The sequence below is a fragment of the Dipodomys ordii genome, unplaced genomic scaffold (genome assembly GCF_000151885.1).
Source record: "Dipodomys ordii isolate 6190 unplaced genomic scaffold, Dord_2.0 Scaffold281, whole genome shotgun sequence".
Taxonomy (NCBI): Eukaryota; Metazoa; Chordata; class Mammalia; order Rodentia; family Heteromyidae; genus Dipodomys; species Dipodomys ordii.
In genome coordinates this window covers 144,526-158,162 of record NW_012267497.1, presented here as the reverse complement: position 1 = coordinate 158,162, position 13,637 = coordinate 144,526, and the positions used below count along the sequence as shown (strand labels likewise).

General features: G+C 48.3%; 2 pseudogenes and 1 gene segment (V, D, J or C); all 3 read left to right on the top strand.

The window, feature by feature from the left end:
- The first annotated feature begins 2,336 nt into the window (after nt 1-2,336).
- LOC106001262 lies at nt 2,337-2,871 on the top strand (annotated as a pseudogene).
- Nucleotides 2,872-7,001: 4,130 nt separating this feature from the next.
- Nucleotides 7,002-7,734, top strand: LOC106001261 (annotated as a pseudogene).
- A 2,095-nt stretch (nt 7,735-9,829) lies between these two features.
- LOC106001260 overlaps nt 9,830-13,637 on the top strand; it is a 7,101-nt gene continuing 3,293 nt past the window's right edge. The window contains 3 exon segments of the V gene segment in view: nt 9,830-9,918; nt 10,023-10,351; nt 12,518-12,523. Coding sequence covers nt 9,873-9,918; nt 10,023-10,351; nt 12,518-12,523 — 381 coding nt within the window.

Below are 13,637 nucleotides of genomic sequence, written 5' to 3'. Positions count from 1 at the left end.
AGAGGAGAAGCTCCAAATGGCCTGGCAGTGCCGGGCAGCTCACAGCACCTGCAGAGACCTGCAGAGAGGTTCCAAGTATTTGACTTCCCTCAGCGGTGAAGCAGAGAAGACCTTCAAGATGAACCCCTTTCCTCTCCCTCCTGCCCAGTGAACCAAACAAACCTTTATCTGTGAAGTGACCTACCCAGGGGTGTAAACCACTATATTTCCTGAAAAAGTCTTGACTTACTGGAGTGAAAGGACAAATGCTTTGTTCTGTTTAATGTTACCAAAGAGAACAATCTCGTGCATTGAAATAGTTTTCTTAAGAATGTATTTGGAAAGATGATGTCTTGAGGCTGGGGCATTGTGATCTAAGGAATGCCCCATGGAAGGCTTGTGGGTGGAACACTGCCCCAGCCCAGAATTGTGCCCTGTGTGCTTTGAGGAGATGCGGGTCCCAGCAGTCCTTGTGGAAGAGGGACTGGCCGTGCTGTCCTCTGACTCAAGGTCACATTGGCCTGTGACTGTGTCTTCCAACCCTAGATAAACTTCCATCTGCCACATGGAGCTCACAGTCCCATCATCACGGGCTGAGGACTCGTGGACAGACAAGCCGTGGTCAGGAGGTCACACCTCTGGGTGCTCTGTGCCGATGGAGCTACACAGGTGTACGTGTGGGACTCGGAGGGATTGTGGCTGCAGGTGCCGACAGATGTGGTTCTCCTTGTCACTGTGTGCTGTCCAGGTGTGGAAGAGTCAGGATCGGCCTGTGAACCATTGAGGTCCCGTTGCTCACTGCTGGCCTCCAGCTGCATCAGGACCAGCGGTGCCTCTGGCGTCAGCTTCACTGACTCATGAGGAGGGGCTGCACTGGACAGGAGACACAGTGACACCGAAGTCACCTCCACAGCCACATGTGCACCTGAGACACACAGCAGAGCCCCGTCCTCCACACCACAGAGCTCTGCTGTCCACCTGGGGAGGATGTCCACTTCAGACACCTGCAGGGCCAATGGCCACTAGAAGGGGGCACTCAGGACAAGCTGAGCTGGGCAGGGCCTGGTATGCATGCTCAGATGACCTGGGTGTGTCATGTGACAGTGAAACATGTGTCCTGTTAACACTGGCTCAGAGAGGAGCCAGGGCCAGAGGATCTTGTGACCCCAGCTGTGGGGAGCCTGCGATCTGAGCAGTGCAGTTTCAAGCCAGCTTGGGAAGAAATCCCAGCACAGACGACTCACCCCAAGGCAGAGAGGAAGCTGCTGCTCAAGGCATAGAGCACCAGACGTGAGCACCAAAGCTCCAGGACAGCACCCAGGCCCCGGAGACAACCTAACACTGTACACAGAGAAAGAAATGGACAACAAATGCACTGTATGCATGAATTAGAGTAGAATCATGGAACCATTAATGGGGGAAAAGAGAAGACGGAGAGATCAGAAAGGTAATGTGATAAAGGCAAAATGTGGGAATATATGAAGATATTGCTACAAACCTTGTTATGTGATCACTACTCACTAGTAAACATTAATAACCAGGGTCCCAAGCAGGTCTCAAGGGCAGACATACCGACTGGTGAAAAGTAGCTCCCTCTGTTCAATTAGTCCAGGAAAATAGGATGTATTCCCACAGCTTTCTTTTCTTCTTTTTTGGGTCAACTTCATTCTGAGGACACAGGACCTTTACCAGGAGCTCAGGTGAAGCTCAGGTTTGGAGTTCTCTTCTCTGAAAAGGAGGCACTGCTTTGTCCCTTCACTGTCCCCCAGCACCTGTGACCAGCCTCTGCTCCCTGCATGTGCCATCAGTCCCAACTAGGCACTCGGTCAAACACAAGTGACACAGAGGAAGGAGGAAAGGGAGCTACCACACACCCTGGATTAAATGCTGCTGGTGAAACTGAAGGAAGTTCAGTGTGCTTCTCAGGACGCTGTCCTTACATAGACAGCACAGATTCATTTGAAACTACAGTGGACACTCCTGGCCACCTGTAAATGGTGGATCTTCTCAAGAAGGAGATGACGTCATCGGGTCTCCCTCCTGCTCTCACCTCCTCCGCTCATGACTTGAGGAAAGCCATCCGTGGGCCAGGGGGGCTGTGGGTCCTGGGTGGTGGTGGTTCTGGGCTCACTGGGTCCCACCATCCCAGTTCATAGATCTGACATCAGGCAAGAGGCAGGGAACTCATGAGAACACCGCGATCTTCCACCCACCACAGAGGCCATTTGCACTTCTGCTGAGATAGGATCTGTGCCTGGGTCTAAGGAGTCAGGATGTCCATGGGGTAGATTAGCCCAGCAGGTGATAAGGGCAGGGCCATATGCAAATCTCCCAGGCCCACAGAGTAGAAAGGCCAGGCTCCTCTGACTCATACACACAGGCCTGGCCCTCCAGTCTCCAGAGCCATTCGGTCCACATCCCCACAGCATGGAGTGGACGTGGAGGCTCCTTCTCCTGCTGACAGTGGCCCCAGGTGAGGACCCCAGGCCAGGGCTGCCGAGGACTCTGAGGAGCTCCCGGCCCTAACTCCAGTGTCTCCTCCACAGGTACCTACTCCCAGGTGCAGCTGGTGCAGTCTATTCCTGAGCTGAAGAAGTCTGGAGAGGCCGTGAAGATCTTCAGCAAGGCTTCTGGATACACCTTCACTAGCTATGCTATTAACTGGATGCGACAGGAGCCAAGAGGTGGCCTGCAGTGGATGGAGTGGATCAACATTAACACTGGAAATCCAACCTAAGCTGAGGGCTTCAAAGGACGATTCATCTTCTCCCTGAGACCTCTGTCAGCACAGCACATCTGCAGATCAGCAGCCTGAAGGCTAAGGACATAGCTGTGTCCTACTGTGCAAGACACAATGAGAAAATCACATCCAGAAGGCGTCAGAATCTCTAAGAGAGAAGTTGCTCCTGCTCACCAGACAGCAGCACTAGCTGCACACAGCCTGTGATGGAGGTTGTGATTTAGAGCTGGGAAAGGTAGGAAAGAGCTTTGCTCATCTGCAGAATATTTTCACCAAGATGTTGACAGTTCCTGGAACAGGAGAGAAATTGATTGCAGCAGGCACTAATTTGTGGAGTAATCCTTGCTCCCCTAACACCTCTCAGCATAAAGACACTGAAGAGTCTATAGTGAAATCCTCTCTTAAGAGCTGAGACCTCTGACTCCATCACTTGTAGTGTAAGAAGAGGGCAGATCAGACAGCTCACTATGGAGACAGTACTTCCTCATGTACAGTAGAGGTCACACAGATTAGACCACTCACTATGGAGACAGTACAGTGCTCCTCATGTACAGTAGAGATCACACAGATTAGACCACTCACTATGGAGACAGTACAGTGCTTCCCTGTGTACAGTAGAGATCACACAGATTATACTGCTCACTATGGAGATAGAACAGTGTTTCCTCATATACAGTAGAGATCACACAGATTGGACCTCTCACTATGGAGACAGTGCAGTGCTTCCTCAATATAATTCCTCAATAAAATATTGAAAGAAGAAATCCCACATAATTCAACTATATGACTTCAGTGTATAAAGACAAAGGACAACCCTCTGACTGCCTCAATTCCTTTTTACTCATTCTTTTCAAGGTGCTATCACAGCAACAGTATTCTCTTATCTGCCTATGTATCAAGCAAGGTATAACAAATTAATGATGCTGTTAAAATACCCTCATTGCTGAATGAACAAAAGATCCCACCTAAAACCTTTGGATGTGAGAAGTAATTTCAGCAATACAACAAAGGAAATCAGCACTAAAAACCAGCTCCTTCTCATGTACCTGTAACATAGAGAAAGAAATCATGAAAACAGCCATTCACAAGGGCCTCAGAAAATAAATTACATGCCTGGGAATAAATACACCCAAGGAGGATAGAGCCCTCTACAGTGATGTAAGGAATTGATAAAACAATGATGTAAGGAATTGAAGGGAACACTCATATCAATCAAGGGATTGGAATGACTTTGAATTACACAGATCGACAGAACAGTCATTGTGAAAATGGCTGTAGTCTACAGACTTGATCAACCTCCATCAAAAGCCCCAGGGCCTTCTTCCCAGAAATGGAAAATGAAAGTGCTACTGTCACGTGGAAATACCATAGACCTTGAACAAAAGGAGTAGTGCTGGAAGTGGACAAGACTTAATTCACATTTTGCCACAGAGGAGAGAATAACATTCAATTCCTACAGTAAACACAATATGCAGAAGGGGAAAAAATCTTGGCCATACATGCATCTGACAGAGGATGAATTTCCAGGATATATGAAGCCCTCAAATAATTAAACAACAGTACACACAATTCCATTCATAAATATATAGAGGAATTGGTCAGCCCTCAAAATAAGAATCTCCTATGGCCAATAACACATAAAAGACTTTCAATATTCTCAGTCATAAACGAAATGAACATCATGACTGCACTGCATTCCAACTGTACCCTGGTGATCATCAAGAAAAGATACAGGAACTGGCAAAGATTCAGGAAAAGAAACCTTCCACGGTGCCCTCAGAATGTGAGCAAGTGCACTATGGGACTCAGAATGGAAAACCCTCCACAGACTAAAAGCCAAGCCACCATGATCCTTCTCCTCACTCCTGCATACACCCAAGGGGTCTCAGGCAGTCTATGATATAGTGACCGCACAGTTGTGTTTGTCTAGAACTGTCCACAATAGGAAAGGTTTGAGGATCAGACTGGGTCCCTTCATGGATTCCTCAATGCATGAACCTAGAAATTATGTTATGTATACAGAATGGAATTACTCAGCTATAAAGAGAAATAATGTATACAGAATGGAATTACTCAGCTATAGAGAAGAATGAAGTATACAGAATTGAATTACTCAGCTATAAAAAGGAATGAACTTACATCACTGGAAGGAAAATTGAAAAAATAGAGAACACTTTGTTGATGAAAATAAGCCAGACTCCAAAGGAGTAATACTGCATTTTTGTCTCATGGGTGGAAAAAGGATCTGAACAAGATCAAAAGCATGAACATAAAACTGGAATGACAATAATATGCAGAAGCCAGGAAGATTGGTAAGGGGCAGGAGAGCGTGCAATCAAAGTGCATTACACACTCATGTGAAAATGTCATAAGGAAACCCATTATTTGGTACAATGAAGCTAATTTGAAAAGAAAAAGGGCCCAACACTGGTGGCTCACACCTATCATTCCTAGCATTCAGGATGATCAGATCTGAGGATCACTGTTCAAAATCGTCCTATGCCAGAAATTCCGTGAGACATTGATCTCCCATTAATCACAGACAAAGCCAGCCACGGTGCTAGCTCTGGTGGTAGAGTGCCAGCCCTGAGCAAACGGAGCTCAAGGAAGGAGTCCAGGCCCAGGTTCAAGGCTCAGGACTAGCTGAAAAAAGAAGTAAACAGAAAACCCGACAGAGCAGAGAGATGAGCTTTGGCATGAACGCTGGAGTGGTCCAGGAGCTCTGATAAGAGACTGTGATGGAAAGAGGAAGCCAAGTGCGGCTCCCTGAGCTGAGACTGAAAGGAGCCTTGGAGCAGCCACTCCATCACAGACGCAGGGCTCAGGATGAGGGCCGAGTGGGGCATGAATGGTGCGGGCACCGTGCAGCCCAGGACGCCCTGGACAGACCCCTCTACACTGCCCTGTGTGCCCATGTGGCCACCTCAGTCTTCCCAGGGGTGACTCCTGTGTCCTGGCAGCGTGGGGCTCAGTGCTGACCCTGTACGGAGCTCGGGCCTCAGGGTGTCACACGGTCTCTCTGCAGGGCACAGAATCCAAGATGGATGTGTGGAGACCGTCTGATTCATGGAGGGCTCGGGACAGGCAGAGACAACTAGAGAAATGGGGACAGCGCAGGAAGACCACTAGACAGCGTCCTCAGAACTATGGGCTCGGCACGCCAGAGAGGCAAAGCCTAACTTGACACACAGACCCCACACACTCAACAAGAGCAGAGAGCTCAGGTCATCCCTGCTTCCCAGAACAACGATGCTAATGGTCCTCTCCTGCTGTTGTTATATGTCTCACTGGGAGACACATACAATAGACCCTATGGAGAGATCAAAGAGTACAGCTCTTCACAAAGACTAAGTCAAAGACCAACAAAGTAAGCACCAGAAAGAGGGTACTGGGAGTGGAGAGATGAGGGGCAAATGGTAGAAGAATGAAGGAGACAACGTGGAGAACACAGGCAAGAATACAGTGCCTAGGCCACAGAATTGAGAACACTGAGCTAAGGGTGGGTCAAAGGGGAAAGGTGAGGAAGGAATGACACAGATCCACATGCCTTGTATCCACAAACTGCTTTGTTCAATGATGTCAGCATACATGTCCTAAACACTAATTAGAGAGAGGGAAGAGGAGGTTGGAGAGGTAGGCAGGAATGTTGAAAGGTGTGACATTGATCAAGCCTCAGTTTACTCATAAACTGCCTCACTGAGCGGCAAATCCTCTATAGAGCAACTTAAAGATCAAAATGTTGTATTTAATTTTTTTTGAATTTTTAAAAATTGTTTTTTGTGTAGTTGATGTACAGAGCAGTTACAGTTCCATGAATCAGGTACAATCAGTGCAGTTCTGTATGAACCATTTTCCCCTTCTGTTGCTCTCTCCCAATCCTTCCCTCCTGTCCCCACCCATAAGATTTCCAGTTTATTTTCCACAGTATCTGCTGAGTATCACTATTGTGTTTGTTCCTCCTTGTTCCAGCTTATATGTGACCCCTTACCATCCCAAATACCAACACAGTAACAAACAAGACAAAAGGAAAAGGGAAATATTTTTTGAAAAGCAAATGGCTCAGCAATCTTCACTAACAGAATCAGAGTTAAAGTTTCTTAAAGAAATTCAGATTCAATCAATGGTTTTTCTTGAAGCCAATTAATAGTTTGTCCACTCAACTAACAAACTCTGTCTTCCACTTGCATCTCCTCTGTGCACTGTCCTCCTGAGACTTCTGCCCCAGAGCTGCTTTATAGCAGAGGACATGCAAATAGGACATCCCTCTGCCCATGAAAACCAGCCCAGCCCTGACCTGAGCTCTGTGAGCTGATTCCACCAGTGACTGAGCACAGACCACCACCATGGAGCTGGGGCTGCGCTGGGTTCTCCTTGTTGCTCTGTTGAAAGGTGATTTATGGGGAGCAATGGATGCTGAGTGTGCAAATGGACATGAGTGGGAGGAACCGTGGATGTGTGTGACCATTGCTGACCAGGATTCTCTGTGTTTGCAGGTGTGCAGTGTGAGGTGCAGCTGGTGGAGTCTGGGGGAGGCTTGGTGCAGCCTGGGGAGTCCCTGAGACTCTCCTGTGCAGCATCCGGATTCGACTTTAGTAATTACTGGATGAGGTGGATCTGCCAGGCTCCAGGAAAGAGGCCTGAGTGGCTCTCATACATCAGTAGTAGTAGTAGTAGCATAAACTACGCAGACTCTGTGAAGGGCCGCTTCACCATCTCCAGAGACAACAGCAAGAGCACACTTTACCTGCAGATGAACACCTGAGAGTGGAGGACACGGCCGTCTATTACTGTGCTAGACACACAGTGCAGGAAATCCAGTGTGGGCCAGACACAAACCTCCCTGCAGGGCACTCAGCACCAGCAGGGGGCGCTGGGCACACACTGAGGTCATGCTCAGTCAGCACCAGCAGGGGGCGCTCAGCACAGCTTGGAGCCAGGTCAGCTCAGGAGCAGCTGCACACAGAGCCCAGGGCTGCTCTTCTGCTGTCTGCCCTGCCTCTGTGTCCACAGTGTGACAGCATCTCTCTTGAGTTTATGACCCCCACTCCTCTGTGATGTCTCCAGTCCTCTGCTGGGACTGCTAAGAATGAACAGAGTATCACGGTGGAAGCCAAAATGGCTCTGCAGTGTTGACCAGTATTTGATCCTGAAGAAACTCACGGACGCTGGTGACCCCATGAGACTCAGGACAAAGATCCCAGGATTCACAGAGTCAGAATTTGTTCTGTGAACAAGAGGGGAAATGCCTCGCATGGTGACTGGTGTCTGTAATCCTAGAGACTTGGGAGGAGGAGAGAAAAATTATTTTGAGGACCTCATCTCAATCAATAAGCTGAATATGGCAGCTGTTTCCTGTAATTCCAGCTACACAGGAGGCAAGTGTGAAATCACTGTCTGGAACCTGCCCCAGGCAAAACCACAGCACAGTACCAGAAAATAAATAACATCAGAAAAGCTGCAGAAAGGGCTGAAATGCATGTGTGTGCCTAAAAGACTAGCCCTGAGTTCAAAACAGTACAGAGAAAGAGAGAGAGACAGAGACAGAGACAGAGAGAGAGACGGAGAGAGAGAAAGTGCACACAGCCCATTGACCCATGACTCTTAACAGGCCTCAAATCCTGCCCTCCTCCCTCCACCTGTAGCACTGCTCAGATGTTCAGAACTGACCTAACAGAATTGCTCTATTAATTCACTTTCTTCCTTAGTGACACTCATATTCTCATTCTGCTTTTCTCTTTGTCCAGCCACCAAATGTACTTGGGGACCCAAGTCACAAAACACAGGGGTTGGCCATACCCCTGGAGCTCAGCCCATGGCACCCTGAAAACGCTGGTGGACTCCTCAGTCTCCCCTGACCAGGGCCTCTTGCTGTCCTCCAGGGGACATGGTAGTGGACAGGAGGAGTCTGGGTTGGACTGGACAGACAACAGGCCATGTGTATGTAGACTGACCTTGCTGGGCCCCGTCTGTCCTGGGGTTTCCTCCATCACGATGGCTCTGGAGTCCTGTGGATGTCCCGTCTGGGATGGAGGCCGGGTCCCTGTGGCTCCGACATGAGCACTGTCACTGTGCACGTGCATCGTGGGCATGAGGAGCTGGCCCAGGTGATCTCACAGCAATCTGACTGAGCTCCCTGCATCCCGGACACCCCTACCTGCTCATACAGGTCCATGTTTTTCTCCAATACATCCTGATCAGAGAATAGCAAGCTTCACTTCCTGAACAAGAACGTGTGTGTGAACTCTACAGGATTTAGGAAGAAGACTTGCAAGTTTTGAGACTTTCTCCTGGACTGTTTTTGTGGATGATAAGACAAATCATTCATTTCACCAGGAGACATCCATTACTCTGTCCATGTGGAGACTGTGGTGTCTTGGGTCCTCATTTGGATGTGAAAACTCCTCATCAGGAGGAGCTGCTGTCTCGTAGCACAACACTAATCATTGTAAAAAGATGAAGAAAGGAAAGATTTCACCAAAACAAAATCATTAATACTTTAGAGCATGTGTCTACTTAGCCTATTAGTCATTTAACAATGTATATCTGTATTGAATAATAACCAGTACCTGTTAACGTATGTCCTTTATAATAATAACTAAATTAATTAATTGGTAAGCAAATGCATTGGCCCTGCCTCTGCTCTTCCTGCCCCAGCTCTCCTCTGTGTCTGCCCTACTTCTGCTCATCCTCTGACAGTCTCCCAGGGACTTCTCCACGTCTGTGTCTGTAGTCATCCTTGACTGTCTGCATCAGATGTTCTGCTTTCCACTGTGAGGTTTACTTAAACATAGGGAGACTTCACTTCAACAAAGCACAGAGGATAACATATTGGGGAAACTGACTTTGCCATGATCTCCAAGATCAGATCTGAGGATGGCTAGAGATGAAAAACACAAATCAACCCAAGCCTAATGGAAAATGCTGCCCACAAATCTCCCAGAAACATTGAGACATAATGAAACATATATACAGACATACAGAATTCAAGAGAATTAGGAAACACATTTACTATCATGTCAAATATAAACTGTACATCAATGTATTATAGCAGAGGACATGCAAATAGGACGTCCCTCTGCCCATGAAAACCAGCCCATCCCTGACCTGAGCTCTGTGAGCTGATTCCACCAGTGACTGAGCACAGACCACCACCATGGAGCTGGGGCTGCGCTGGGTTCTCCTTGTTGCTCTGTTGAAAGGTGATTTATGGGGAGCAAGGGATACTGAGTGTGCAAATGGACATGAGTGGGAGGAACCGTGGATGTGTGTGACCATTGCTGACCAGGATTCTCTGTGTTTGCAGGTGTGCAGTGTGAGGTGCAGCTGGTGGAGTCTGGGGGAGGCTTGGTGCAGCCTGGGGGGTCCCTGAGACTCTCCTGTGCTGCCTCCGGATTCGACTTCAGTAGTAATTACATGAGCTGGATCCGCCAGGCTCCAGGGAAGAGGCCTGAGTGGCTCTCATACATCAGTAGTAGTAGTAGTAGCATAAACTACGCAGACTCTGTGAAGGGCCGCTTCACCACCTCCAGAGACAACAGCAAGAACACACTTTACCTGCAGATGAACAGCCTGAGAGTGGAGGACACGGCCGTCTATTACTTTGCCAGAGACACACAGTGCAGGAAATCCAGTGTGGGCCAGACACAAACCTCCCTGCAGGGCGCTCAGCACCAGCAGGGGGCGCTCAGCACAGCTTGGAGCTGGGTCAGCTCAGGAGCAGCTGCACACAGAGCCCAGGGCTGCTCTCCTGCTGTCTGCCCTGCCTCTGTGTCCACAGTGTGACAGCATCTCTCCTGAGTTCATGACCCGCACTCCTCTGGGATGTCTCCAGTCCTTTGCTGGGACTGTTAAGAATGAACAGAGTATCATGGTGGAAGCAAAAATGGCTCTGCAGTGTTGACCAGTATTTGATCCTGAAGAAACTCACGGACGCTGGTGACCCCATGAGACTCAGGACAAAGATCCCAGGATTCACAGAGTTGGAATTTGTTCTGTGACCAACAGGGAAAAAGCCTGGCATGGTGACTGGTGTTGTAATCCTAGAGACTTGGGAGGAGGAGAGAAGAATGATTTTGAGGACCTCATCTCAATCAATAAGCTGAATGTGGCAGCTGTTTCCTGTGATTCCAGCTACACAGGAGGCAAGTGTAGAATCACTGTCTGCAACCTGCCCCAGGCAAAAACACAGCACAGTACCAGAAAATAAATAACATCAGGAAAGATGCAGAAAGGGCTGACATGCATGTGTGTACCTAAAATACTAGCCCTGAGTACTGGGGAGAGAGAGAGAGAGAGGGCGCCCACACAGGTCACTCTTAACAGGTCTCAAATGCTGCCCTCCTCCCTCCAGCTGTGACACTGTTCAGGGATTCAGAACATTCCTAACAGAATTGCTTCATTCATTCACTTTCTGACTCAGTGATTCACAGCCTCTTTTTCTCTTTGTCCAACCACCAAATGTACTTGGGGACACAAGTCTATAAAACATAGGGGTTGGTGATACCCAGGGAGCTCAGCCTATTGCGCCCTGGGAAAGTTGGTGTACTCTTCAGTGTCCCCTGACCAGGGCCTCTTGCTGTCCTCCATGGAGACATGGAAGTGGACACAGGGAGTCTGGGTTGGACTGGACAGACAACAGGCCATGTGCATGTAGACTGACCTTGCTGGGCCCCGTCTGTCCTGGGGTTTCCTCCATCACGATGGCTCTGGAGTCCTGTGGATGTCCCGTCTGGGATGGAGGCCGGGTCCCTGTGGCTCTGTCATGAGCACTGTCACTGTGCACGCGCATCGTGGGCAGGAGGGGCTGGGCCAGGTGATCTCACAGCAATCTGACTGAGCTCCCTGCATCCCGGACACCCCCACCTGCTCAAACAGGTCCTTGTTTATTTCTCCATTACGTACTGATCAGAGAAGAGCAAGTTTCACTTCCTGAACAAGAATGTGTGTGTGAACACTACAGGCTTTAGGAAGAAGACTTCTGAGTTCTGAGGTTTTCTCTGGAGAGTTTTTGTGGATGATGAGACAAATCATTCATTTCAACAGGAGACATCCATTACTCTGTCCATGTGGAGACAGATGTGACCTCATTTGGAAGAGAAAACTCCTGGTGAGGAGGCCCTGGTTCCTATAGCACTGGGACTGGACTGTGGAAGACACTTCTGTGTTCATCATTGTAAGGAGTGAAGACAGGATGGGAAGATTTGTACCTAACAGAAATCATCAATAGTTTAGACAAAATCTACTTAACCTACTGAACATCTACCAATGTATGTGTGTATTGAATACTATAAAGTCCCTTTTTTGGGGCATGTTTTCTTTAGAATAAATACATAACTAAATTAATTAATTCCAAAGTGAATAAATGAGGAAACATACAATTAACCCTGTGTGAGCTCTACTGATGTCTAGGGGCCTGCAGGTCAGCGGTGTGTAGACCTCAGGGTCCAGGCACTGTGCCACACTGTGTTTCATGGGTCACGGGGACAGGGAAGGGTCATCTCAGGGCACGTGTGAATACTTCTGATATTGGTGCTCATATTGGTTCCCTGAAAACATTTTTCAAAGTTTCTTCAGAATGGAAAATATTGTTCCACCTCTACTGGTACAAATTCATAATTAAATATACATGTATTTAGATTTGCAGCATTGCCAAAATTATTGTTGTTATTATAAATGTGATGTTCACAGGGGTTACAGTTGCATAAGTTAGATAAAGAGTGTTTTCTTTGGACAATACCACCCTTCCCTAGCTCTCCCCATTTCTCCATCCATCAGTTGTATAAGTCATCATCTACACAGTGTCTAGTGAGTACCACTGCTGCCTCTGCTCAGCATTTTCCTTCCACTTCTGTGCAGCCCCATGATCACAAGGGTGCAGTAACTGTGAAACCATTGTCCAAATAAAGCTAATCCACAGAACATCACCTCACATGGACTCCTCCATATTCTGCAGAGATGATGTCTTCTAGGTTCTGAGACTTGGAACCTCCTTGTTGTTGAAGAAATGACCTCCTTTCAGCCTTGTGGATTTCTGAGACTTGTCTTGAGGTTGCTGTAGAATCACTCATGGCTGACAAGAAGATGTGTTCTGGAGCCATTACATTAAGTGTTCTGCAAACGCTGTTAGATCCTGAACTTGTCATCACCTAGCTGGGAACCTGTCAATAATGCGTGTAATTCTAGCAACTCAGGAGGATGGCATCTGAGGATTGTGTTCTAAGCTAGGCTGGGCAGGAAAGTCCATAGGACTCTGATCTCCAATTAACCACCAAAGGCGAGGAATGGAGCTGGGGCTCAGTAGTAGAGCCGGAGCCTGGAGCAGAAATGCAGAGACTACACCCAGGCTGTCCTGGAGTTCAAGGCCCAGGACCACCACCACAAATAAAAAAGTAATCATCTTCAATCTTCACTTTAGCTCCAGTATTTCATGTGCATGTATAACGAGCATGTGTCACCTTGGTGTCCGCTCTCAGCACTATTGGATGACAGTCATATTCATATATTTAGAAAAGACAGCAAGTCAAATCACTGAAAAAGAGCCAAGAACTCAAGACGAGGAAAGCGCAGTGGAGGAGGAATGTACACCATAATTGGAAGGCTCCTCAGAGCGCAGTGTGGGCAGCAGCAGCGCTCACAGAGCCCTGTGCTCCTCAGAGCTTCTCCTCCAGGGGCCGGGGTGAGGACAGGCCGCATCCAGTGCCTGACACTGTCACTCTACTGTGTTTCTGAGGCGTGAGTGACAGACTCACGGGGTCACCACAGGGGCCAGCCTGCTGCCGACCCTCCAGGGACATGGATTCCATGCGTGAACTCCGGTGGAGGGTGTTTGCTCCGTGGTCTGACTTGTGTCTTCTGGCTTGCGTCCTCTGCCTCCCGCTGCTGCCAGAATCATGGGCTGAGCAGTCAAATGTGGAATTCT